The 27,068-nt window shown below is 29.9% G+C and overlaps 1 protein-coding gene across 20 annotated transcripts in view; it reads right to left on the reverse strand.

Moving 5' to 3' along the window:
- Positions 1-3,506: 3,506 nt before the first annotated feature.
- LOC139519411 (sodium/calcium exchanger 2-like) overlaps positions 3,507-27,068 on the reverse strand; it is a 97,719-nt gene continuing 74,157 nt past the window's right edge. For 15 of the 20 annotated variants that reach the window (XM_071311489.1, XM_071311484.1, XM_071311476.1 and 12 more), the window contains 13 exons: positions 26,078-26,089; positions 24,205-24,333; positions 23,460-23,622; positions 22,405-22,522; positions 21,468-21,597; positions 20,761-20,775; positions 18,527-18,617; positions 13,308-13,389; positions 12,334-12,456; positions 10,725-10,800; positions 8,757-8,910; positions 7,650-7,825; positions 3,507-5,790 (listed from right to left, as the gene is read on the reverse strand). In XM_071311489.1, the coding sequence (XP_071167590.1) occupies positions 5,662-5,790; positions 7,650-7,825; positions 8,757-8,910; positions 10,725-10,800; positions 12,334-12,456; positions 13,308-13,389; positions 18,527-18,617; positions 20,761-20,775; positions 21,468-21,597; positions 22,405-22,522; positions 23,460-23,622; positions 24,205-24,333; positions 26,078-26,089 (1,398 nt within the window). In that variant the 3' untranslated portion in view covers positions 3,507-5,661. The remainder of the gene's footprint in view (positions 5,791-7,649; positions 7,826-8,756; positions 8,911-10,724; positions 10,801-12,333; positions 12,457-13,307; positions 13,390-18,526; positions 18,618-20,760; positions 20,776-21,467; positions 21,598-22,404; positions 22,523-23,459; positions 23,623-24,204; positions 24,334-26,077; positions 26,090-27,068) is intronic. The other 5 variants (XM_071311495.1, XM_071311496.1, XM_071311494.1 and 2 more) reach the window with 3 other exon arrangements.

Below are 27,068 nucleotides of genomic sequence, written 5' to 3' on the forward strand. Positions count from 1 at the left end.
CAAAGATTGCGTTTTCGGACCCATTTGTGGACTTTATCGATCAGTTATACGACAATGCCATGCAGACTATGCAATGTCGCATAGACAACTCAGAGAATAACTGAAGCAACAGATCGCGACTTAAGTAATATATTGCAGTATTATAATATCTTGATGTATTTTTCATGAAGATAGTTTTACTGTCATCTATTTATAATCATTTTCATTTTATTATAAGAGTTTTAAGTGCTACACGGGGGAATCTCATTAGAGTAAGGTTTCTGAATTATTATATTTAGTGTTAGTTAAATAAAAATGTATGTTGAGATACTGCCAGGTGTCTACTATAGGGAAGGGCTGAGGCATAAACCATCACAAATCCGTATATAAAAGATTGTGAGATAGAGTTCGGAAGTGAAGAGATACACTAGTCGGTGTTAAAATGACATTTTTTTTAAGACTCATTGATGTTAATCAAACATCTTTTTTTTATTTATAGTGATTTAATGCTTTTTACCAATGATATATTAAATATATGTTATTTGTTTGTTTTATAGTATACAAGATTATAACACAATGTTTACTGCTGTACCCCTATTTTTGACATGTTTACCTATTATGTCTGTCTGTTTTGTTCGCATATCTTTGTCAATATAATGAAATTTTATGCGACTGTCATAAAAGTGAGAGGTTTGCTAGCTATAAAACCAGGTTTAATCTACTATTTACTATATAGAAAAAATTCTGTACCAAGCTGGAATATTAAAAATTGATGTCCATTCGTTTGATGGTTTTGAGCTTTTGATTTTGTCATTTGATAACGGACTTTCTTACTCATAACTCTGTTTGAGCAGTTTCTAAGTAAGAAGAACGCTCATATATATGTATATACAAAGTCCGTATAGTGTGAACATGCACAAGCATAAAATATTAATGCTCTCCAACTTCGTACTTTATTTGGCCTTTTAAACTTTTTTTATGCTCGAGCGTCACTAATGAGTCTTTTGTAGACGAAAAGCGCGTCTGTCATGCATACAAATTTTCAATCCTGGTATCTATGACGAGTTTATTTACAGCCACTGGGTCGATGCCACTGCTGATGGAGTTTTTATTCCCCGAGGGTATCACCAGCTCAGTAATCGGCACTTATGTGTTGATATGAATTATCATTGATATGGTCATAATTATAAATTAACTGTTAACAAAACTTTGAAATTTTGAAAAAATAAGGATTTTCTATCTCAGGAATAGATTACCTCAGGTGTATTTAGCAAAACTTTTAGGAATTTCGGTCCTCAATGCACTTCAACTTCGTACTTTATTTCACCTTTTTAACTTTTTTTTTTTTAGATTCGAGCGTCACTGATGAGTCTTTTGTAGACGGAACGAATGACTGGCCTAAATACAAATTTTCAATATTGGTATCTAATGATGAGTTTATAGAGATTTGTAAACACCATATGATGGGGCAGAGAGCATGTTACGACACAGAAAGGTGGAATTAATAATTAGGAAGTTGAAATCATCCAATTTGTCATAGATTTTTTATCATGCATCGGTGTCAAAATTGAGAATAAGATCAAGGTATGTTGCATTCCTTTAAGTATCAATAATATCCTAAATTAAATCGGAATATGGGTAATTTAGTGATAGGACATCAAAATATCTAAAAGAAAAATTATTCACAATTAATGTGCTTTTTCTTTTTGTCTTTAAGATTCTAAATGAATTCTGCTCCATACAAGAACAGATACAAATTGGCTAAGAGGTGCGCATTTAGTGAACCAAGGTACATAATAAAAACATACAACACAAGATTCAAATGTAAACGTTACAATTTTCATTATTATCTGCCTATTTCCACATTTTTCCTTTTCAAAATTACTTTCAGGTCATGAAATTCTACTAAAAATGATCTTTTTCAAAGGTACTTCTGCCAATTTAAGTAATTGAAATCACTGAAGGAAAAAATGGGACAGTTGTGAGCAGAATTTCAGAATTTTTAAGAGAATTTCTATGTTTAAACATATGCATGCAACTCACTTTAGGATAATATTTAGATTTTTGATTAAATTATGTGATACTGAAGATGAAGTTTTATTTCATTTCCTTAATATTACTTAAAATTGTATTCAACTGTCCGAAGATGGAGAACTTCTATACATTGATAAAAACTCTTTTGATATTTCATTTTTTTAGAAAAGGTTCTGATTTTTAATATTTCTTTTTTTCAATTAAATAATTTTGACAGGATTGGAAATAGAAATCTTCAAAGATAGGTGTAGTATACTTTTTGTTGTTGACCAAATTTGATTTGATATGAAAACGCAGTTTTTCAACATCAAAAAATGATTTTATTAAAAAAAAAAAAAGTAAATTGGTGTTAATTTTTCATTGAAAAAAAAAAAGATTTATGAAAATACATATACAAATACCTTATACTGTTAAATAAGATAGTGTGGATTAAGAAAAGTGTAATTGAAACTCTTGAGAGTCTATGGTCCCCTGTCATTGTATCGTAAAAAATCATGGCAGCATTGTGTGGATTACTGTAAATTTAATGAAAAGACCATAAAAGATGTGTATCCAAAACCGAGGGATGATTAGTGGTTCTCATCACTGGAAATGGATATGGATTACCTGTTTAAAACAGCAATGAAATATACTGATAGGAAAAGGACATTTTCATCCACATTCTATGAACATTATCAGTTTGTTTCAATGCCAATCGAACAATTTGTTGTATCAACATTCCAGAGAATGATTGAAGCAGTAGTTTGCGGACTTTATTGGCATATTGCAGTGTTAAATCTTGACGTAATTTTGTTTGTTGGTAATCTTTCAATGTCAATACTTTGTTATCGAAATTTATAATCAGTTGCATTTTAATATAGGAATCGTAGTCATTTCTTTATAGTAAGATTTCTGAATTATTATATTAAGTGCATGTTAAATATATCAGTGTGTGTGGTGTTTACCGACTACTTCAGCTATGATAATGTTCAGTTATTTGTTCCTTTCTCTTGTTGATAATTTCTAGTCTATTTTGAGCATCTATATCTTTTAATAGTTTTGAAGATAGTATCATAACAAGCAAAACAAATGGTACAAATCATTCTTTAAAGACAATAACTCCTGTTTTGATAAAATTGGACAGTAGGTAGGGTAAAGTTTTGTATTCTAAACATTTTTGCGCAGTCAGTGCTTTTAAGATGATAGAAAGAAAACTCAACTTTACCCAAATGTTTCATTTGTATCCATGGTGGTTGACTATTGATAGGTGTTAATGATTGTGAACAAGTTTGGTTGAATTTGGACTGGTAGTTTAAGAGAAGAAATCTTTTGTAAACATTACCAGACGACAGAGGCCACATGATTTAACACCAGTCATTTCACACCACACTTTGGGTCATGTGAGCTAATGAAATGTACAAAGTTTTCTACCTCCATATTAGAAACGATATTCATGTTCATGTCTACAGTTTGTACATGGATTAAGAACTCAAAAAATTAACAAGAAGAAGAAACAGGATAAAAAATCAAACCTTTATTACGTTAAATTTTTACAAACATAGAAAACAACTGCTTTAATTAGCAAACCAATGTAATTCAGATTACTGTAACAACAAAATAAACAATAGTTGGTACTATTACAGATATCAAACTAGTACTATAGATCTGTCATCCTCCGAACAAGCACTTTTCATCTTTAATCACCCAGTAAACAATCTTTCAAATAGTTTTTATATACATTATAAGGTTACTTTTATTTTAGTTATAAGTTAAAAATATAATATGACTTGTATTCAACTGTCTTAAGATGAATCTTATAAAAAGCTTATCTGCTGTTCAAGTCTATCATAGCTCTTATTATATAGTCAACTATGGTGCTGAGACTGACATTTAGTAAAAACTGCATACTTCATTTATCTCTTTTTATATTGATGACAAGTAAGAAAAACACAAACTAAACCAAAATAGAATACAAAAGACATACAAATAAGTTGAAATCAAGCACTGAGAAGGTATTATGCAGTATGACTACCTTATACAAACATGTATCACAGCAAATTTCCACTACTTAATACTTGTTCTTAAAATAAATAATTAACTAATATCTTCTTTGGTTAAACATAACACATTTGCATCTGTAGAATAATTTGTTTTGAGTTTATACCATTTTTATGTCCAATGGGTGATTTTATATTATCTGGCAGTACAGGATATATATTTTTTACCATTCCAAATACTGCCAGCCCGTAAACAGCAAAGATGTCAAATTTTTTAAAATGTTTGATTTAAACTTGCACCAATAATCAATATTCTGTTAAACAAAAAAAAATATTTAAATTATTAAACAGCAACTCAAAAACAAGTATATACACACAGAATCAAATAATTATGCTATTTGTGTAGAATTTAATATATATATTTTTTTCTACTGTGTATTTGGCAACGGAATGTAAAAGTAAAATTCTACGCTATACACAAAAATATGTCACTAATGGTTTTCAACAGATATACAACACTGATAATATTTACAAAAACAAGAAAATAAACAAAAAAATAAACAATAATAAAATATAACAATTGATCACAGTTTGCTTCATAGAGATTCAAATGCTATATTAGCACTAATAACATGCACAACTGGTTTTCTATAGATATATTTACATGTAAAATAATACTAATGGTTAATATCATAAATAAATGTATTTATGTATATATATAAATGCCAAATACAGTCTTGAATTATTTCTAAGCATAACTTCTAATATCAATAAACCTTGTTGTAACATATTAAACTGTCTGTTTCTTTTCTTTCAGCAATTGTTTAACAAAAATTTGGTGATCACATATCTCTCTAACAGCAGAATAAGAACAAATTATTGAATTTTTCAATTATTTCAAAAATATTTAAGTATACCAATATAAAATTTGACACTACTAAAAGATTATTTTTGATATTCTTTAAAATGGGTGATGATAATGTCATAAATCGTCTGTATAGTTTTACCCTTACAATATCACATATCATATCAACCATGATAATACTCATATAATTATCAAAGATTTTCAGATTTACCATCTCTCAATTGTATTTTCACTTGATGGATCTGGTCACATACATAATTCATGTATGAAAAATGGCTAGTTTTTTTTGAAATTTTGGCTTGCCATGAAGGCATTTACAATATTTGCCTAAGGAATAATTTCAACAGCTCTATGTAATTTTGATTTTTTGACTGCTATGACTAGGTGTAATATGAGCAACATACAATTATCAATCAAACTGATTTTGTCAAATATTCTACTAACATATAAATAAAACACTGTCATACCCTGTCAACACTCAAACATAGACAAAAACGTTATTTAAAGAAGGAACATAAGGAACTCTTAAAACAAATGTCAAGCTCACCTTGTGTAGCAAAAAAATTAAAACAAAATTAATACATAAAATTGAAATAAAATAAAATAATAATGTAAAATGTTTTTATCATTTTTTATTCATAACTTGTGAAATTCCTTCAACATTTCAGTTTTTTTTCATTTAAAAAATTCAAAAATGATAACAAACAAATACATTGTTAACTATGTATGTAATCATAATATGTAGATAAACCTTTCAGATACATACTTCCCCAATATAATGCATAAGTTCCCTAATGATAACATTATTTACCAAGTGATAATATCATATGCCCTCAAAGATGACAAGACAATGTAAGTGATCCACAGTGTAAACAAAAAGAAACTTGTTATCCATTTTACAGTAGCGTTTTTGCCTCCAAGTTCTCCACCAACAAACTGAAAAAAATAATTAAAGCCATTATTTCTGTTACAATCATTTTTCTATTATTCACAGGGCTCACATTTGGTTTTCTGTTTGTCCATTCTAATAGTGATTTTAGTTTATATCCTTTTTTAAAATTTCATACAAGGGAAAAAAATACAATGTTTGATGATCTCATGCAGAAATTAGCAAGAACACAGGAATTGTTGTGCTAAGCATATCCTATAGGTAAATTTAAAGTATATTAGAACTGAAGAAAGGTGTCAAGCATGTTTTATATCATCAAACGCACAAAATATACAGCTCATCATTTTTTAACTTCTGACTAAAAATGCGGTCATCTCTTCAGTAATATTTGAGAAAGAAGTCACGAAAAAATGTCAACTTCATCCAACAAATTGATACTGAATAATTAATAAAAGTTGTTTTCCACAAACAGGGAGAAGTATCTTTCAGATATGAAAAGTGCTTCCATGTTACAATTCATCACTGTTAAAACAAGCTATTGACCAAATATGAAGGCATTCTGTTATGTATTTTCTGAAAAATGTGTAAAAAGTAATTACCAAAAATAACTAACTCGGAGGAAAATTCTTAAAGGGGCACTAGCTACGATATATATAAAAAAATAAAGTATGATTTTTTTTAGATCAATCATTAATCAAATTGGAATAATGAAATAATAATTTGCTTTTAGCAATCAATTTCCTTTAATTTTGTTGAAATAAACGATTAAACATAATTTTTGACTGATTCACTTGCAAGTGAAAACGTCATCATCATTCTAACCGGTATTCATGTGAACTTCAAGTTAACCCCTAGCTAGAGATTGACAACGCATGCATTGTACGTGTACTGGTTATTTAAAGAAAAAGAATGTCAACAATGAAAGTGAAACTACGGTAAATCATTTGATTACTAATTCGATGCACATAAAATCATTCTTATATGGTTAAAAACAATGAGAAACATCTATTTTTCATCTATAAAATAAAATCAAACAGACCTATAAAAATGCAATTGCACGTGTTGGTTTAATCTATTCGTATCTTTATTTTTGTTTACATCGCTTATATGGTCATCTGAGGTCAAATCGATAGTTAATTAGATGGCGTCTGGACTAAGATACACACGAAACGAACCTATATATTATCTACCCCATGCTCTGTAAACTGTTTATTTTATACTTTTGATAGTTTGGATAAATGTTTTACATTGTTATAAACCAAATATGAGAATTTGAGTCAAATTGGTTACAATGAATTTGACAGCTAGTGCCCCTTTAACAGATGGCAAAATCAAAAGTTCAAACGCATAAAAAACAAAATGGATTTTCTTATATAGAAAACAATGGATTAAACCAGGTTTTATAACTAGCTAAACCTCTTACTTGTATGACAGTGGCATACAAGTCCATTATATTAGCAACAATGTGTGAACAAAACAAATTGACATAATAAGTAAAAATTTCAAAAATAGAGATACAGCAGTCAACATTGTGTTATAATCTTCATCATTTATATAAAAACAAACAAATATGTGGATAAAGAAAAACAAAAAGGCATATAGCAAAAAACTGTTTCTCAAATGACTTTTAACGAAATGTAAGCAAACTTTTCTTTCTGTTTCAATGCTTTTCAAAAAAACTTTATGATTGATGAATGATCAGGAAATTTCTCATTCATATATCAGCCAAATGAGAAGAAAGGGAGAAAATTTGACATTGCAAAAATTAAATTTTGACTAACATTTATCTAAGATGAAGAGAACCACACATTGATTATAACAAATACTACCCCTTCTGGGAAAGTATAAATTGGTAAAGATTAAGAAAAACTATAATTATGTTTTTTTAAGATGTAGTAATACCAACCTTTCTCCTTAATATGAGTGTAGCTATACAGATAACTGCTAAAACACAGAAAATAATGACACTGACTGTCAGGTTTCCTGTTTTCACTTGATAAGGTTTATCAATAGCTATTCCATACATGGTGGCTAACACCCAAGGTAAACCAAGTCCCAGGAATACATTTACACTATTACTACCTGAAAATATTATGTAATGACTTTAATATATCATTTTATCATTAAAAAATTATCTTGAAATAAAAAAGAAACTTTTTCAGAGAGTTATTATATATATACATTTATCATACATTTTGGCATTGACTTAACTATTTTTTGGCACTATAAAAAAGGCAGTAAGGCACTATTCAACACCACCCTAACTTCCTGAAAAAGCATATTAAGGTCAGCTAATTTAAAATTAGGACTGATATATTGAGATCATGCCTAGAAATAGACATTGTTAATAATATCTGGACAATCTCAGTGCATGACATCAGTTTATAATTGTGCAGTGGTCAGCATTCTATACTATGTTTTATTGGGACAGATAATGTATAGATGTTAAACATTGATAAAAGATGTACTTCCAAGCAAAACTAACAAAATAATAGCCTCCACTTACTCCTTGCCCTAAGATTAAAGTAAAAGCACAGACAATGAGAGGCTTATATGTATATATAAGTATTCAGTCTGACATATCTTGTCTTAAAAAGATTAACACAAGCTTTAGTGAAATGTCTTTGCTACTATTCCATTATATGAGATAGAAGTAACAACTTATTTTTTCACAGATGAATTATCTGATACATATTGGTTCACAAGATATGAAGAGTTTTTACAAAGTAGAAGTTTGAAAGGCAGAATAGCAGCATGCAATTGACAGTCTTGAGTACTTTTGTTTATACAACTTATTCTATGTAAAAGGTAAGATTCCAGGCTCAGCTGCTAGATACCTTTCTAATATTTGAAGTACCCTTAAATATCATGAAATTAGTCTCCCCATATATCAAAAGTGTGACTGTTAAGAATGACCATAACAAGACAAAATAATGATTAAGTAAAAGGTCTCTAAGATTGAAGCTTTATGATACCAAACTTGGAAGGGTAATAAAAGTAACATAATATTTACCAGTTATATTGCCAATGGCTGCATCAGCGTGCTCATCTTGTTTAGCTGCTGTACGACTAGCAAATGTATCAGGTAAACTGGTTCCCAGAGCAATCAGAGTTATACCAGTAACACTGGTTTCTAGACCTATTACACAACCAAGCAAGCCAGCTAACTACAAAAGAAATAAAAACATCATTTATTTTTCAAAATCATTCTTTTGAATGATTGATTACCGTAATAGACCACTTTCGAGTTCATCCGTCACCGGAAAAAACTCGTCAATTATACGCGCCTTTATGACGTCATTTACCAGATAGAGGGGGTCGCCTGTATCCCTGCACTATTTACGTTCATCAAGCGTCTTGGTGATCGTCATTGTGCAGGATAAGCTAGAAATAATGGTTGTTCTGTAGGTACTTAATGACAATTCCCTAATGACATCAATGCTGATTGTCAATTTTGAGAATTCAATTTGTCGTATAATTCGTACAATATAGAATTATAGTTTTCCAACCACTCGCTCAACATTGGAATGGAAGTGAAGCGCCCCTAAACGCACAAATGACGTTCACTAAAACCAGAGTTTTTGACGGAAATGCATCGAACTCGAAAGTTGTCTATTGATGTTTGCTTTATACTGCATCAGCTCAAGATGAACTTTGTTGGTTTTTTTAGAACAAAATGATATATATCTATATCAGAAGAGTAACTCATTATGTTGGTTATATAAACTTGTGTCCTTTCTGTAATGATTTTGACAAACATATGCAGAAAGAGATTGCATCATTGATAGTTTCGTGTATTATGCACAACTTCTGATATTTTCTTGACAAATATGTTTTTTTACATTTATATCAATTTGTAACTTAAATATCTTTGAACATATTTCACTGATTTTGATTTTTTGAATTGATATGGTATAGATCCATAAAAATGCATTTAATGCACTATGTTTTTGCTGACTAAGTAGTGAAAAAGACACTATCAAACCATTCCAATAAAGCTTTTGTTTGCATGAATGCAATCTTCACCCCAAAAATAAACACATCAAAATTAAAATCAGACATTAGATGATATATTATTTTGAAACATGTATAATGACAAAATATTAACAGTTGATTCAGATTTAACCTAGGAGTCAATATGATTGGTTGGTGTCAAATAGGTTCAAATAACTAATAAAGGAAAAAAAATACTGTAAATTCAGAAACTATTGCGAAAAAATGCCACAGGGTTATGATCGCAATAATATAAACTTGCATTTGAAATGTTTTCATATGAATTAAACATGATTTTAATAGATTATCGTTGATCATCTCAACGAGATTGATTTTCTCGCTTGAGCCGGGACGGTGAAACCGAGAAAGGCAATCGAGTTGAGATGATCAATGATAATCTGTTTATCGCTATTTTACCTATCAATAGGTTGACAATTACGTTGTCAATTTCACATGTCAATTTCGTTAGCCATGTGCCTGCTTAGTTTCTAGCGATAATATTCCATCTCAAGCGAGTAGCATGATATGAAAATTATCACAAAAAAACATCAAAGGAAAAATGCACAAAATAGTGATAATATTCAATATCACAAAAATAAAATTGCATTTTTATTCTAAAATGACAAAGTTGCAATGATATATGCACACAATAATTTCTGAATTAACAGTATAATGAAAATAAAAATGTGAGTTCTTTTCATAAAGCAAACCATGTACACTTATTTGCATTGATAAGGCAATTATTCCATTCAGAAATGGTCAATTGTTTTTATTTCAAAGTACCAATCCAAGTAGCTGACAACATTATATAAAAAAATATAAATCACTGAACCATGAAATCAGGTCTGACATTTTTCATCTGACATTCCTAGTAATTTTTTTTGTAGTCTTCTGTCAAATGTGCTATTCTTCTGTCTGTGTAATTTTATGAGATTAGTTTTTATACAGTTGATGTTTTGAAGTGAAAAGAAAATGAGGTAACACATACTTGCTGAATAAACAATGTTAATACTCCAATATACAGCAGTGAAAGAACAAATGCTGGCCAAGCTCCCATATATTTCCTGAAAATAAAAAAGGAATTTATTATCTTATTGTTAATTGTATGTGCATCTGATTTAAAGAATTCCACAGAATTTTTTCAATAATTATGCATTATTATATTCAGCATTTTCAAATGTTCTTTGACGTTTAACCTCTTTTTCAAACAATGCAACAAAGATGCCTATATACCATAAAATTGAGAACGGAAATGGGGAATGTGTAAAAGAGACAACAACCTGACCAAGGAGCACAAAACAGACAAAAGGTCACAAATGGGCCTGCAAAACAGTCTCTAGAGTGCAGATATGAAAATGGGATGGACAGAGAAAGGTACAGTCAAGGGTAACACTTAATGCCTCCTTTGCCTGGAGGGGGCATAAAATATGACTTAGTTTATAATACAGCACTATGCAATAAGCCCAATCATATTGATATCTATATTGTTTTCTGGCCAGACTTTCAGCTGTATGAAGAATGATATGTTATAATCCTACTTCATTTTCAAGTTCAAAAACTGCAATTTTTATAAGCAAAATTGAATTAAAATTAGATTTATTATTATCTCGTTTCAATCTTAAACAAAAGTTTACATCCTTTGACAGTGATACATTCTATAAGCACTACTGTTTTCTTCCTGATTAACTATAATATACTGCAATCCCATTAATGATGATTATAAAATCAATGCAATTAAATCATATAACATTCAACTACATAGATTTTATTTTAATTAAAAGTTTCTCTATTACCTAATAAAAGTATCGCTGTTGCTTAATTGGCCCTGGTATAGATTCTCAATTAGCTGATTTATTACTCAATCATTTGACCTTGAATCTATACCAAGGCAAATACAGAAACTATCATTTTTGTCCAGCCTGTGACTTTTGTCACACAAGGGAGACATAGCGATCCTACATTCTATTGTTGTTGGTGCCATCCACAATTATTCACTCTGAGACTGTGGTTAATGTTTTTGAAATTTTAATAAGTATCTTAAACTATCTTGGATATCTATCAAACTTGGAAAGTAGCTTTTAAGCTCATAAGATAGAATTTAGAAGTTAATTTTTGTTAAAAAAAAAATCCTGTTTATCCGTTTAATTTACTTATAAAACGACTTTAAATAGTTTTTCTGCCAATTAACAATACAGTCACTCTGTTGTTAAAGTTTTAAAATTTTCAATAAATTTCTTAAACTATCCAGATTTGTACAAAACTTAGACAGAAGCTGGTTTATGATCAGAAGCTAGTATCTAGAAGGAAATTTTGTTTTTCTGTTATCATTTATAAATGGACTTAGTTTTTCTTCCAGTTAACATTACATACGGTCTGCAGTTAAAGTTTTTAAAACATTTATTAGATTCACAAACCATCCTGGATTTTACCAAACTTGGACAAAAGCTTCTAATTACAATCAAAAGGCAGTATCTAGAAGAAAATTTTAAATATTTGTTTCCCCATTTTTCTTGAGTCTGAGACTAGCAGAAAAACTAGGCGAGACACTGGTTTAAACAAAAACCTTAAGAATTTTGACACTTAATATGTATACTTACGTTGGAGGTATGCAAGCTCCTACAACTTTCCAGAAGAATGTAAGGAAATGTAATAGAAATTCATGCCATTTTGGTGTAATATTGTTTCCTTCTTCATCTTTTTCTCCACCAATAGAAAATGCACTGTAAAGACAAATACAGACATTATCAACATAATAATGTAATAGTGACATTTTTTTGTAGTTTTGTAATTTTTGGGAAATTAATTTATACATGTTTTATTTTTATTTTGTAAAAATGATTTTTTCAACTTTTCTGAGATATTGCTGATATTAACCTTTATTATCGCTATTTTGTGCATTTTTCTTTTGATCTTTTTTTGTGATAATTTTCATATCATGCTTCTCGCTTGAGATGGAAAAATTATCGCTAGAAACTAAGGAGGCCACGTGGTGTTGCTAACGAAATTGACATGAAATTGACAACGTTGTCATAGGTAAAATAGCGATAAACAGATTATCATTGTTCATTTGTCAATTTGGCATTAAAATTAAAAAGATCTTATCATAGGGAACATGTATACTAAGTTTGAAGTCGATTGGACTTCAACTTCATCAAAAACTACCTTGACCAAAAACTTTAACCTGAAGCGGGACAGACGGACGAACGAACGAACGAACGGACGGACGGACGAACGGACGCACAGACCAGAAAACATAATGCCCCTCTACTATCGTAGGTGGGGCATAAAAAATGTCAATCAGCCACCATTATAAAACTTGTCAGTGATATTGCTGATATTAACCTTAAGTATTAGTTTGATAAAAATCAGGCAAGAATGGTACCTAATAAGCACAAAAAAAGACCTGACATTTACTTGTCCCCTGCAACACGTTACGTGGGGGACAAAAAGCTATGGCATTTGATGTCATGGTCAGATTAGTGTCCAATATATTTCTCAGTCTGCAACATTTGTCCCAGAAGACCCTGTAGCAGGTCAGATTGCAGAGATTTATAAATACTTATGGACATACTTATAAAACTGTGCTCCCCATGTTATATCTTCCTCTTCTTCCATATCAGCTACTACATCAGCTATTCTGTCATCTAAAGTTTCTGCAAAATAGAATAACAAACATTGCAAAGTAACTAGTTACCAGTATATTTGGATATAATATTTGAAAAATAAGCAAATTAAAATTAGAAATAAAATGCTTATGATAAAACATAACAAATTCAATAAACAAAACAAAATTAACCAGGACAATAATTCAGTCTTTAAAAGATAATACCTTGTTTTTATTTTAAAGTGATATTTTACACTGAACTAAATATTTCAAATAGGGAATTTATCCTACCTAAATAGGGGATTTCAAATACAGTTATAAATTATGAGCACTAAAGTGTGGCAACTGGATGTTTATTTAGTGTTGAATTTAAATTAAATGACAATATTGTGGATTTTAGGAAAATAAAAAGAAAGAGGTTTTATTGGTGACTGATAAACTACATGTTGTTTTTTAAAAGATGATAGTTACAAGATTTTTGGTATCAATATCAAATAAATTTCAATTGGTATTTTTGAGTATATCAGGTATGAAATCCTGATTGGGTTTTACATGATACAAGCAATAATTAACAGTCTTATATTAGTGTTTCATAATCAGCTTAACTTCACATATTGCTAAAAAAAAAAGCTAAAATAAATCTCTTAAACCTTTTTTTTATTGGACTGTGGTAAATATGTTTTTTGTTTCTGTAATCCACATGTATGAATAATAATAAAACAAATGAACCAAATGTGTCAAGGGATTGTCAACTTATTTGTTTCTTAAAAAATAGTGGAAACTGTGTTCATGCCAACAATAAATGTAATAACAAATTAAAAGACTTTAAAGTGGATCAAAATAAAAGATTTCCAAAAAATCTCATAAATTATTCATAGAAAGGAGGAGTTAAGCTTCATATCTACATCTTAAAGACTATATTGAGGTCATTTCTTATGTTATTTTTTAAATGCAAGAAGTCTTAAGGCCTTCATAGCAAATATGCAAGACAAAATTTAAATATTGATACTGATTTCTGAAAGACAATTTGAACCTTCTAAGGCTGTTACTCCATAGATATAAGTAGATGCATTTTGAGTGCCTGTGAATGAGACAACTCTCCATCCAAGTCACAATTTGTAAAAATAAACCATTATATCATTATTCATGAATTGATTACAATTTTGTTTAATTTTTTATTTTTGAATTAAGGTCAATTTATTTTTTGTTATACTTCACAAAATAAATAAATACAATTTAGAATAGAAATGGGAAATGTGTCAAAGAGACAACAACCTGACCTTAGAGCAGACAACAGCCAAATGCCACCAATGGGTCTTCAATGGAGAGAGAAACTCCGGCACTTTGAGGAGTGAGTGACCTTCAGTTGGCCCCATAACAAATATGTATACTAGTTCAGTGATAATAGAAGTCATACTAAACTCTGAATCATACACAAGAAACTAAAATTTAAAATCATACAAAACAAGACAAGAATAGTTTATTTCAAAGAAAAGTTAACAGAGATCAGCAGTGACCTACTTTTTGGTGGGTTGGCTGATTTACTTTCAAACAAGAATGTGTCCCTAGTACACGAATGCCCCACTCGCACTATCATTTTCTATGTTCAGTGGACCGTAAAATTGGGGTAAACCCTCTAATTTGGCATTAAAATTTAAAAGATCATATCATAGGGAACATTCATACTAAGTTTCAAGTCGATTGAACTTCAACTTCATCAAAAACTACCTCGACCAAAAACTTTAATCTGAAGCGGGACAGACGGACTAACGAACGGACGGACGGACGGACGAACAAACGCACAGACCAGAAATCATAATGCCCCTCTACTATCGTAGGTGGGGCATAAAAAGACATAAGACAGATGTTCATGTAGTGAAATAAGATAATTAAGAACTAATAGTGACTCAGACACAAGGCAAGTGGTAGTGATTGATGTGAGTAAATAAAATGTCTCAATGTTTTATTGAAACTAACTTTTAAGAAGAACTAAAGTATACAAAATTATAATAAACAACCTATCCTAAAACAAAACTTATTGCACACATCTAGAAATCAAATAAAAGCAGCACTATATGTAAGGGAGGTCCAATGTATTACTACTGATATATAGTATAAGACTATAACATACAGCAAATACAACTTGTACTTATAGACCATATACTACTGCATTAAACATCACTTATGTAAATTTCTTTATAATTTGAAAGAGTGAAGCTTATGGACTAATCTAGTTAAAGTCCTTAAAATAATTCAGTTTGATCCAATTATATATCCTGGTTGATTTCCAGTTCACAAATATATCATCCTTCATATTGTACCATGATGGTGAAAATAAATTTATCATTGGCACTTCCTTTTTATTTGGTTTATAGGTTTTCCTATTTGATAAAAAAAAAATTGATGGGAATAAATACCCCTGGCTCTGTATATTTTTTTACAATTTAAAGGAGTTAAATTGTTAGAGCTTAAAAGCAATTGCCTGTGATATATCTTTGACCATCAGCAGTAACTGACTCTATAATATACCGGAACATTTCTGATAATGACCAAATCAAGATTGTAGTGACCGCAAGTTAAAATAACAACCAATTTCCTGAACTACTCAGCTGAAACAATGTGAATCGACAAAATCGTCTATCATATTTGTGTTAAATCATCAGAAAATGAGAATGCTTCAAAACATTGCCTTTCTAACAGGCATGAAATTTTGGTCTACTGACATCATTAATATATAAATAGATATAAGAAGACGTGGTCTGAGTGCAAATGAGAGAACTCTCCCATCTTTTATAAAAGATTAACAGGACAGCATTTCATTGGGTTATTTTGTTTCAACACACAGAATTTGATTGTGTTTAATGTAGATATAAATCAAAAGAGATGTAGGGTAAAGGTCAAGTAAACAACAACCTTAACACATAATAAATATGGAAAGATCAGGGGAGACTTTAAAGGCCTACAACAAGACAAGTGATTTGATTTGATTAAGCTTTGCTTTCATGCTATTTCGTGGCTGCCAGTTTTTATTGATGGAAGAAGCCAGAATGCCAAGAGAAAACCATAGATCTTCTATAGGAAAACAAACAATCCTAGTCAAGTAAGATTGGTGTCAAGTGCTGGGGTTCAAACTCACAACCTCAGTGTTGACTGGCTAGTGATTACAGTAGTGACTACTTGGACCACTAGGTCACCAAGGTCCCACAAGACAAGTGTTCAATATCATAAAGAATGTCCTGTAACTCTACAAACATTGCTCTAAAATGACAACATGAACAAATAATCACAATTTCTAATTTTAACCCATGAACTACTGTGTGACAACACTTTAAGTTGCTTGAAAATCAATAATTTTGATAGGAGCTTTACATTACAGATAAAAGAGTCAAATTTATGTTTAGTTAAAACTTGGAAGATATTTTACTAATAAAAGTACAAGTGTGACTGTATTTTTTAGTCTAATTAGTGTTTGCAGTTTAAGATAATGTCCTGATTTTTTGGGTTTTTTTTTTAAAGACAAAAATTTAGTACCCCTTTAAAACCTCCCTAAGCATGAGCTTTATGTCTAAACTATCATCTTACAGCTAGTGTTTCCAAAAATAGAGCATATTTACTATGAAACTTATATGAACACAATTTATCACATCTACATAATCAGTGGGTGTTTATTCTAGTGTACACCAAGCCATTGTACCTACCTGCACCTGTTTTAGGGCCAACTAAAAAGTAAAAATAACTAAATAGTCAGTAAAAGTAACTAAATTGTCAATCTGGTCAACCCATTAAGATTTACTCAATCATGTCAATCAATGAAATAGATAAAGGGACACCACATGCAGTCAAATTACTGTGATAAAACAAGGTCACTGTTGAGACAAAATGTACATGACAGACTGACAATAATATGTCCCAAATAAGTCATTGATATACAATTTATTGACAAACAAGTGAAACTGTAGGCTACTGCTGACACTGATCATACCCCCTCTTTAAATTCTTATGAAGTTGGCGTAATCAATTTGTTAAAAAAAATATTTTATAAAAAATTGCAAAAAAGTTGATAAACAAAACAAATAAAAAAAACCCAGAAAAACAACAATTTTAAATAAAGTATGTTTTTACCTTAATCATCAGAGATTACAAAATTAGTTTTAAAAATCTTCTGATCAATTAAATTTTTGTTGGCCAAGTTCTGACAATCTGAAGTTTAATCAATACACTAAATTGATGTAATTTAAAAAGCCAATTATCTCTAAAGACCATTTATAAGAATTACTTTCAAGCTTGGCTTCACATCTTATCTATTACTGACACTAATGTCTAAAAAATCTGTTCTAAATCAAATCTATCACAAACTTCCTTAAAAATCAGATGGCTTTCTTACTTCCTGGTTGAGAGTTAACTTGAACTGCAGCCAGAGTTTGTTTTTATTGGTCAATAAAAAAAATCCCCATCTTTCACACACTGTTTGATATTCAGACAAAACATTAATGAAGTGTTGGAATGGAGAGAAATTAATGAAGGTAAACGATTACAACTATAAATATTCCAGAAGGGGTTGACTCAGGTATCTAAGGAGAAAGAATTAATAAAAACATGAAACTACCGTATACTGGTGTACAAGGAAAAAGAAACTTCAAATAACAAGGTGAAGTGCAGAGGTGGTCAAGGGAAATAAGAAATAGAGTTTTAACCTTGATCAATGAACCATGTAAATAAGGTCAGTTAGATGAATCCTTTCATGCAGACACATTTACCTAATAGTCATCTATTTGTTTTTTTGTGAATAGCAAATGAGGTAATTGAACAATCCATCCTTAACAGACACTACAACATTAGCACTGTGACCAAGAAAATGTATGGGAAAGATTTAGAAAGTGGTCTATACACTTCATGTTATTGACTTTTGGAACTAAAGTGTTCTCTTTACTATTGTGGAATTAGACATTGGCTTGGGAGAACAACTTTGTAGACGAAACGCGCGTCTGGCATATATATATAAAATTTAGTCCTGGTATCTATGATGAGTTTATTTATTTCAATAAATTCTTTTTTTTTTTTAATATAATACCAATAGTTTTGCAAATTCTTTTTTTTATATAATTTGACCATTGACCTATTGACACATGATCAATTGCCCAGTATACTGAGTTAGAGATATACTGAGGTGAAATCTTGTTCCATACCTTTGTTAATATGACAAACAACTGTAGCTGTCTTTCCTACTTTAGCTCCAACTGATGGATTCTTAATGGTCACAATAAAACTCTTGGAACCCTGCAATAAATAATATACAAAATCTACAATTTACTTGAATGAAAAGTAGGGGAAAAATAGAATGAATCAATAGTTGTACCCAGTTTAATATTTTGAGCTATAGTGCATTATATAAAACATATGCTAGTTATAGCTGCATCAAATTACTTAAAGTTTCTTCATTTGCTAATGGGAATAATACATAAATATATTTCTCCCTTATTATCTTTTCTAAGATACTTTCTCATCAAATATATTTGATTGTTAGTGAATATAGTTATGTTATAAAATAAACTGACATGATGAACTGGTAGTTCAGTAAAAATGCCATTTTTCAACTAAGCTGTTGTTAATCCCTTACAATAATTTCTGTGATAGTTATGTTTAAATTGTAGCAAAAAAGCAGTTGCCAAAAGGGTCAAGGACACACATTTTCTTTTTTAGTGATCTGATTCCAATATCATCATATAATAAATATATCAATCAACCATACTATACATCTTCTCTGAAATATTGTGAATGTGTTAACCTAGACCTTTGACAAGTCTAACATTTCAATAAAGAACTTCACAAATCAAATTCCATAAACTTGGAATGACCAATTTGAAGAAAGGGAGCTTTATTTAACCTATCTTTATTTTCATTCAAAATTTGAATATCAGTTTAGGAATAGGATACCTACCATATATATAGCTAATCAAAACAGAAAAAAAGACAGATACAAATAGACTAGAAGCAATAAACACTTTCAGACAAACAAATAGACATATCAATAGAAAAAGATCAAACTATTAACGAGTATTGTTAACATTCATTTATCTGAAATAATATTATTTTATTTTAATTAGTTGAAAATTGACTGTGAAAACTATTCTTCAAAATTCTGGAAGAAAAAAACCATAAATAAGGTACATAAACTGTAAATTGTCTGAAGCTTACTTCATTAATTCTACTATCTTATAAAAATTTCCTGTAATTTTAATCAGACAAAAATTTAATTGAGGGACAAATTTGGAAGGACAGATTAATTTCTAAAGAGTAAGCTGATTTACTAGGCATAGTTCTGAAAGGGAAATATAAGCAGCTGTCATTAGCAGTTTAAAATAAAGGTGACTGCAAGATATAAGAAAATTTCCTATGTTTGTTTTAAAAGTAAAATCAACTAGTAAGCAAAATAAAAAGTATCACTCAGAAAGATAATTCTAATGTATTCTCTTGTTTGTCTCCCTTGATATCAATATTTTAGTGTGTATATGTGTGTAAAAATTAAGGTATTGAAATAAAATTTTAACAATATGCATGCAAACTTGTATTATCAGTAACTAATGCATGCTTTTAATCAACTTAACAATAAAAGGCAAACAATATTTAAAGCAATCATCTAATCATATTCTAAAGCATCAAAAACAAAACTGAAGTGAATACCGAGTCCATTTTATACATATATTGACAAGAAAAATGGAAATGATCAAAAATCAAGATATTACAATAGAAAACTTGGGGAAAAAATACATGTATGTATATCAATTTGTGAATAAAGGGCTATGTCTATTTAGTACAGCTGCCCAAAGTCAGCAACTGGCACAGATAACCAATATATTTGAATAAGTTTTGCAGATGTTAAAATTAAGGTACATGACCCTTTTGATCAAGCATAAAACTAAAAGCAACAAAAAATTTGGTTCAAAAGCAGTGGAAGAAATTTTCAACACGGTAAAAATAAGTGGTAAAATGCAAAATTGTTCAAGTTGAATAATTTAAAAAACCCTGATAAAACTGCAGTACAGTATATAACATCAATTTTTTTCTATAATCAATTGATTTTTTAATAGAAAAATGCCTTTCTTTTTGAAGATGTACATTCAGTTACAAGATGCTAAAGAACAAAATGTGAAATATTTTGTATGTGATGTATTGCATGAGAAGCTAAGTCCAAGCATTTATGTTTTTATTCAGATAAAATATTAACTAAAGAGTTAAAGAGAAATGCAAATAAATAAAAATAATCAAGGAGCAATTTAGTTCATTTTCAACATATAAATTCTACTTTAATAATCAACAAATGTTGAATGGAATCTTACTAAAATATCCAAGTCAAACTTTAAAAGAAATTTGTTGAAAAAGAACAATTACTACTCCTTCTTACAGAAGGTGTAAATGTTACCTGGCCATGTTCAAACTAGACAAAAACATAAAATCTCATCACAAACACACACAGACAACATGTTAATATTTAAACACAGTATATTTTCCTCATAATTAAAACTCCTTTCAAGGACTGTGGAATTTACATCAGTACAAATTAATCCTTATATATAAAAAAAAAAAAAAAGAAGATGTGGTATGATTGCTAATGAAGTGAATTAGTATTTACAATTTTTTCTGCAATGCAAATCTATATTAAACATAGGGTAACCTATTATAACATACTTATATTGTATTAGCACTCGAGCCAACATATTTATTTTAGGTACATAGATTTGTGTTGTTAGTTTGTTGTATTGAGGTCTACCATACATATTTTTTTTTATTCATATCAATTACAATAGTGTTCCTAGAAAAAGAACAATTCAATGTGAACTGCTTCTGGAAAAAAGGAGAGAATAGGAAACAAAGAGCTCAAATTTAACATAGAATTATCAGCAATTGATTGATAAAATTGTATTTTTTAGAAAACTGGTTGTGGACACTGATACCAATGCAAATAATAAGTATAAATGTACTTTAATAGCCCTATTTACTACAAACAGCCACAGTTAAAGTCCATGCAAAGACTATGATTTTTTTTATGCAATGAAAAATTCGCTGCAAATAAGGACAGAAATTGAAGCTATTAAAACAACATTGATGATATTTATTGAGTTTTAGTACCTTGGCCTCTTTGTTAACTTTGACATCAATGGTCTTAAACTTTTCTTGATGTTTGAATTCTATATGGGAATGGTCTACAGCAACATAATCATTCTCCTTTAGACTTTCTCCACCAACTGCAGTCACATCACTGAAATAACAAGAGAGATATTTATTTGACAAACAAGATCAAGCCTCCGGGTGTGGGATTTTCTCTCTGTATAAGATCCATTGGTGGCCTTTGGGTGTTGTCTGCTCTTTGGTCAGGTTGTTGTCTCTTTGACACATTCCCAATTTCCATTCTTAATTTCATAATACATCCATTATAGTTTTCAGCAGATTTATCTTTAATGTGTATATGCGTTCAAGTTATATTATAGTTTTCAGCACATTTATCTTTAATGTGTATATGCGTTCAAGTTATATTATAGTTTTCAGCACATTTATCTTTAATGTGTATATGCGTTCAAGTTATATTATAGTTTTCAGCACATTTATCTTTAATGTGTATATGCGTTCAAGTTATATTATAGTTTTCAGCACATTTATCTTTAATGTGTATATGCGTTCAAGTTATATTATAGTTTTCAGCACATTTATTTTTAATGTGTATATGCGTTCAAGTTATATTATAGTTTTCAGCACATTTATCTTTAATGTGTATATGTGTTCAAGTTATATTATAGTTTTCAGCACATTTATCTTTAATGTGTATATGCGTTCAAGTTGTTATCATCTGTAGTAGTGCTTACATCAACATCATTGGTGGATAGTTGTGTTGCCTCTTGGCAGTCATATCAAATCTCCATTAATTTATGCTTATTAATGTTTTACAACAGTTCCTATTTTTCTATATCATTTTTTTGCTTTTTTCAATGATAGCAGAGCGATCTATCAAAGCTTAACAGTAGTTATCTGTCAGGACACCAAGGGATCTATATTAGGGACAATCACTTACTGTGTACTATATTCCAAAGTAACCTTTCCATCATAACCCTTTTCCCTGATAATTTTAACAGTAATCTTTCCATCTTTTGCAAAAACATGACTGTCTTGAAATTGAAACTCTCCAGGTGCTGAAACATAGAGAAAGACTCAATAAAATCCTGATAAAACAAAAACATGACTGTCTTGAAACTGGAACTCTCCAAGTGCTGAAACACAGAGAAAGACGAGATAAAATCCTGATAAAACAAAAACATTAATACTTAATACTTATACTTAATATATAATAAATTTTTACAAAAATATGAGATTAGTTATTGTTATTTCTGCATACAAATTATCATAAAAATGCTGAAATGTCACACCTGTTTTAACTATGTTTAAATTCCTGTAGAAAGTCAGTAATATGAATATTTTACTACAATTATCACATAAAGTAACATTATCTATGATCCCTGAATATGTGGTCACAGTCACATGAACCATGCCAGACAGACAGGTACACCTAACAATCTTTCCATATACTAAATATAGTGGTCCTATCACTAATAGTACCTGAGAAACGGATCAACTTTAATGTTAACATTGTTCACTAAACCATGAAAATGAGGTCATATGAACCCTGCCAGACAAACATTTACACCTTACAATCATTCCATACAACAAATATAGTGGCCTTTTTGCAAATATATCATACACCAAATATAATTGACATATTCCTTTTAGTATCAGAGAAACAGACCAAACCACAAAAACTGAACATTGTCCAAAAAAACAGGAAAATGAGGTAAAACCTGCCAGTCGGGAATGTACAACTTCTTTCCATAAAAAAACATTCTGGCCTTTTGCTTATAGTATCTGAGAAATAGACTATCCCTATGATACCTATCAGTACTCCATTTAATACAAAGATTGATTGATTGTAGGTATTTTAACGCCACTTTTGGGCAATTCGTGGTGGCCAGTTTTTATTGGTGGAGAAAGCCAGAGTGCCCAAAGTATACCACGACCTTGGATAGGAAGTTGAGTGCACCACTACATTACAAAGTAAATATTTGTGTATATTACCATCATCATCTACAATGTTAACTCTACCAACACTAGGATCACCAATTCCTGCTCCTGTGGATGGATTTTTCAGAAGGATAAAGAAATCTGCATTCCCTGTGTACTGATTGTCTTGAATGATTGGTATTGTAACTGTTTTCTTATACTCATTTTCTGCAAATTTCTGAAAATATAATATTAAGACATTTTACATTTTTAATACATTTTCTTTTTTCAAAATACATATATAGTTCCCATGGTATATTTTCCTCACTAAGTGTATAGGATGATAAGTTGTACTCACCAGAGTTCCACTGGTATATTTTCCTCACTAAATATATAGTATGACAAGTTGTACTCACCAGAGTTCCCATGGTATATTTTCCTCACTAAATATATAGTATGACAAGTTGTACTCACCAGAGTTCCACTGGTATATTTTCCTCACATAATGTATAGGATGACAAGTCGAACTCACCAGAGTTCCACTGGTATATTTTCCTCACTAAGTGTACAGGATGATAAGTTGTACTCACCAGAGTTCCACTGGTATATTTTCTTCACTAAGTGTATAGGATGATAAGTTGTACTCACCAGACTTCCACTGGTATATTTTCCTCACTAAGTGTATAGGATGATAAGTTGTACTCACCAGTTCCACTGGTATATTTTCCTCACTAAGTGTATAGGATGATAAGTTGTAATCACCAGACTTCCACTGGTATATTCACATCACTACATATTTAGGATGATAAGTTGTACTCACCAAAGTTCCACTGGTATATTTGAATTTACTTCCTGCTTTAGCTGATCCTTCTCTAGTTTCATATTCTACACTGACATCTTTAAACTTTTGATCCACAGCAGTTTCATTCATCATTACTGTCTGGCCATTCTATACAAATTAAAAAGGAACAATAATTTAGTCTTACAGTGTAAACATGTGATTGGTTGTATAACTAAAATATTCCAATAGTACAAAACTGCATTTTTCTAACACTTTTAGCATTTATTGAATCATTAAATGCTTCAAACTTCATTTTGGACATGACACATGCATGCTAGCACTGTTTCAGATAATAGGGAAGATGTTTGCTAATCAGGCACACTTCGATTGTGTTAAAATAAAGATAAGAAGTTGGGGTATGATTGCAAATGATACATTTTGCCATCACACACTTAATGATGTAGAATTCAGCAACTTTATTAAATCTTTTTTAAATCTGCAGTCACATCCAGTAGACAGTGGAACATTAAATCAAAATCTACTAAGGAATAAGTTGCTAAATTATATACCGGTAATCTGGTGAAATTGTCTTACTTTTTAAATATTATTTTATTTTTGATAGAAAAGTATTGAAATATAAAATTATGCATTTTTACCACAAATATGCTAAAATCAAACTGAAACTTGAAAAATGAGACACAAAGGTGTAATTTTCTTAAGATATTTCCATAAAGCCAATTAAAAATTGACTTTTGAGTCAAAATTTCTTGGGAAATCAATTGAAGATCTAACATGTATTGTAAGCCCTTAGTATAGAACATATTAATTATGAGCTTTGCAACAATCAGTGAACACAGATGCACATAACTTTAACTAAGTGCTAGATGTATATCTTGTAACTTATTTACTAATACTAAACTAGAATTTGTTTGTTGAAAATGATTATTTATGGCTTTATTATTTGACTACTGATTTAGTTATGTATCCCCAAAAGACTAATATTACTCATTAATACTATAGTACACGGAAGTTATTTTCGTTCAAAATCTATGTGTGAAACAATAAAAAGATCTTCCCTTATGCTGAAGCAACATATTTACATGCAATCACTTGTCATGTTGATTGTCAGTATAAAATTAGGCTCTTTGTTTAAATATAATCTATTAACAGTGAGATGAAAATAAATAAGTGTTTAAAATAATACAAGTAATGTAATACTTAGTCAATAAACAGTATGACATGTATTATTCAGCAGTGTAATAAAAACAAATTCTGAGAATAACCTAAGTTAGAAATGTTTAATGCTACACCATTGATTAAATGCATTATTCTTCTTTTTGTTTTATTATCAGTTGGGTGAAATGCATCCATGTATTTTTCGAAACAACTGATTTATCTAATTAATTTTTCTGATAGACAATCACCCTGATTCATATACAATCAGAAGCCATATTCAGCAGGATTGATAAGACCTAGAAGTAGCTATTCTAGGATGAAGCTTTGGCTTTAATTGGCACCAAGTTTTCGGAGAAGCAATTTTTATATTCATCTTTAACTTAGGATAAACTAAGTTTAGCTTTGGATCATAAATTGGTTTTTTTTAACCCTTACACTCAATTTGTTGTTGCAAATGCAATTGTAGTTGGCAAATTAAACATTATTTCAATTTAAGCCATTGAAATAATAAATCAGACAGATTGATTTGAGAGCTTATGGCACAAAACAATGCTTTAAATTCTAAAACCTTTTAAAAAGACAATGCCATGGAGTTATTATTCTTTAAATAACCAACAAAAACAAAATATCATGCCAACAGCATATAAAATTTTGCTTTAAGTATATCCATTGTGCAAAATATCAATTATAAAAATAACAGTGAAGATCCAAACCATTAGCTTCATGCAAAGTTTACCTTCATTATTCCCTGTAACAGAATTGGTTTATATGGTTAGATTGAGATTAAGAAGATTAAGTTTAAGATCTAGTATTACTGCATACATAGGGTATGGTGAGGAATCTGCATAAAGATAATTTCAAGTGGTGAAAAATCTGCATACAGAGGATTTGGTGAAGAATCATACACTCAGATTATGTAGAGAAACACACTAGATACAGAGTTGGTTCATGTGATGGCCTATTTTTTGTTGTTGGTATGATTAGAGATTAACTATCAATAGAACTACAGAACATCAAGTCAGAACATCAACAGTGTCAAAAAAATGGCCTGCAAGAAACAGTCAATACAACTAACTATTGGGTTGGTTAAAACCATCACATTTTTTAGGAATTATCTCCAAACTATGAAGATCTTCTACACAAAAAGCCTTTGCATGTATTGTTTTTTGAAATATTCGTTTTTGCCAACAATCCTATCATTATCACAATTTTCTTTCAATGCATTTATATCTATTTTAACATCTTTTTCTATGCCAAAGAAATTACCATTTGATAAAAAGTTCAAAAAAAAAAAATGTTTCCAGTCAATATAATAATACAGAGAGTATCTACTCCCCTCCAAAATAGTCCTGATAAATGCTGCAAAGGGAAGAACAAGAAACAGCCATCTCCAAATGTTACAAAACAACAGATAATACAAAAATAAGGCAACATCACATGTACTTTATAGAAGGAAGGTTATCACTTTTCCCATGTAAAACGTGCTACAAAGTAAAACTATTGTATACAATAAATATATATATACTGACCATAACACCCTAATAAATGAAAAATAATCAGACATTCAATAATTTATGAAGATTTTCATCTTTGAATTCAAAATCAATTATGTTTTAAACACTTTTTAATTTGATAAGTCAGTCAAAGGAAAGGGTGTTTTAATCTTTTTTTTAATATGTCTGATTTTAGGTGCTTTTGGTGGGTGATTTTTAAACTAGACTATGGAG

Source organism: Mytilus edulis, chromosome 4 (genome assembly GCF_963676685.1).
Source record: "Mytilus edulis chromosome 4, xbMytEdul2.2, whole genome shotgun sequence".
NCBI classification, from domain to species: Eukaryota; Metazoa; Mollusca; class Bivalvia; order Mytilida; family Mytilidae; genus Mytilus; species Mytilus edulis.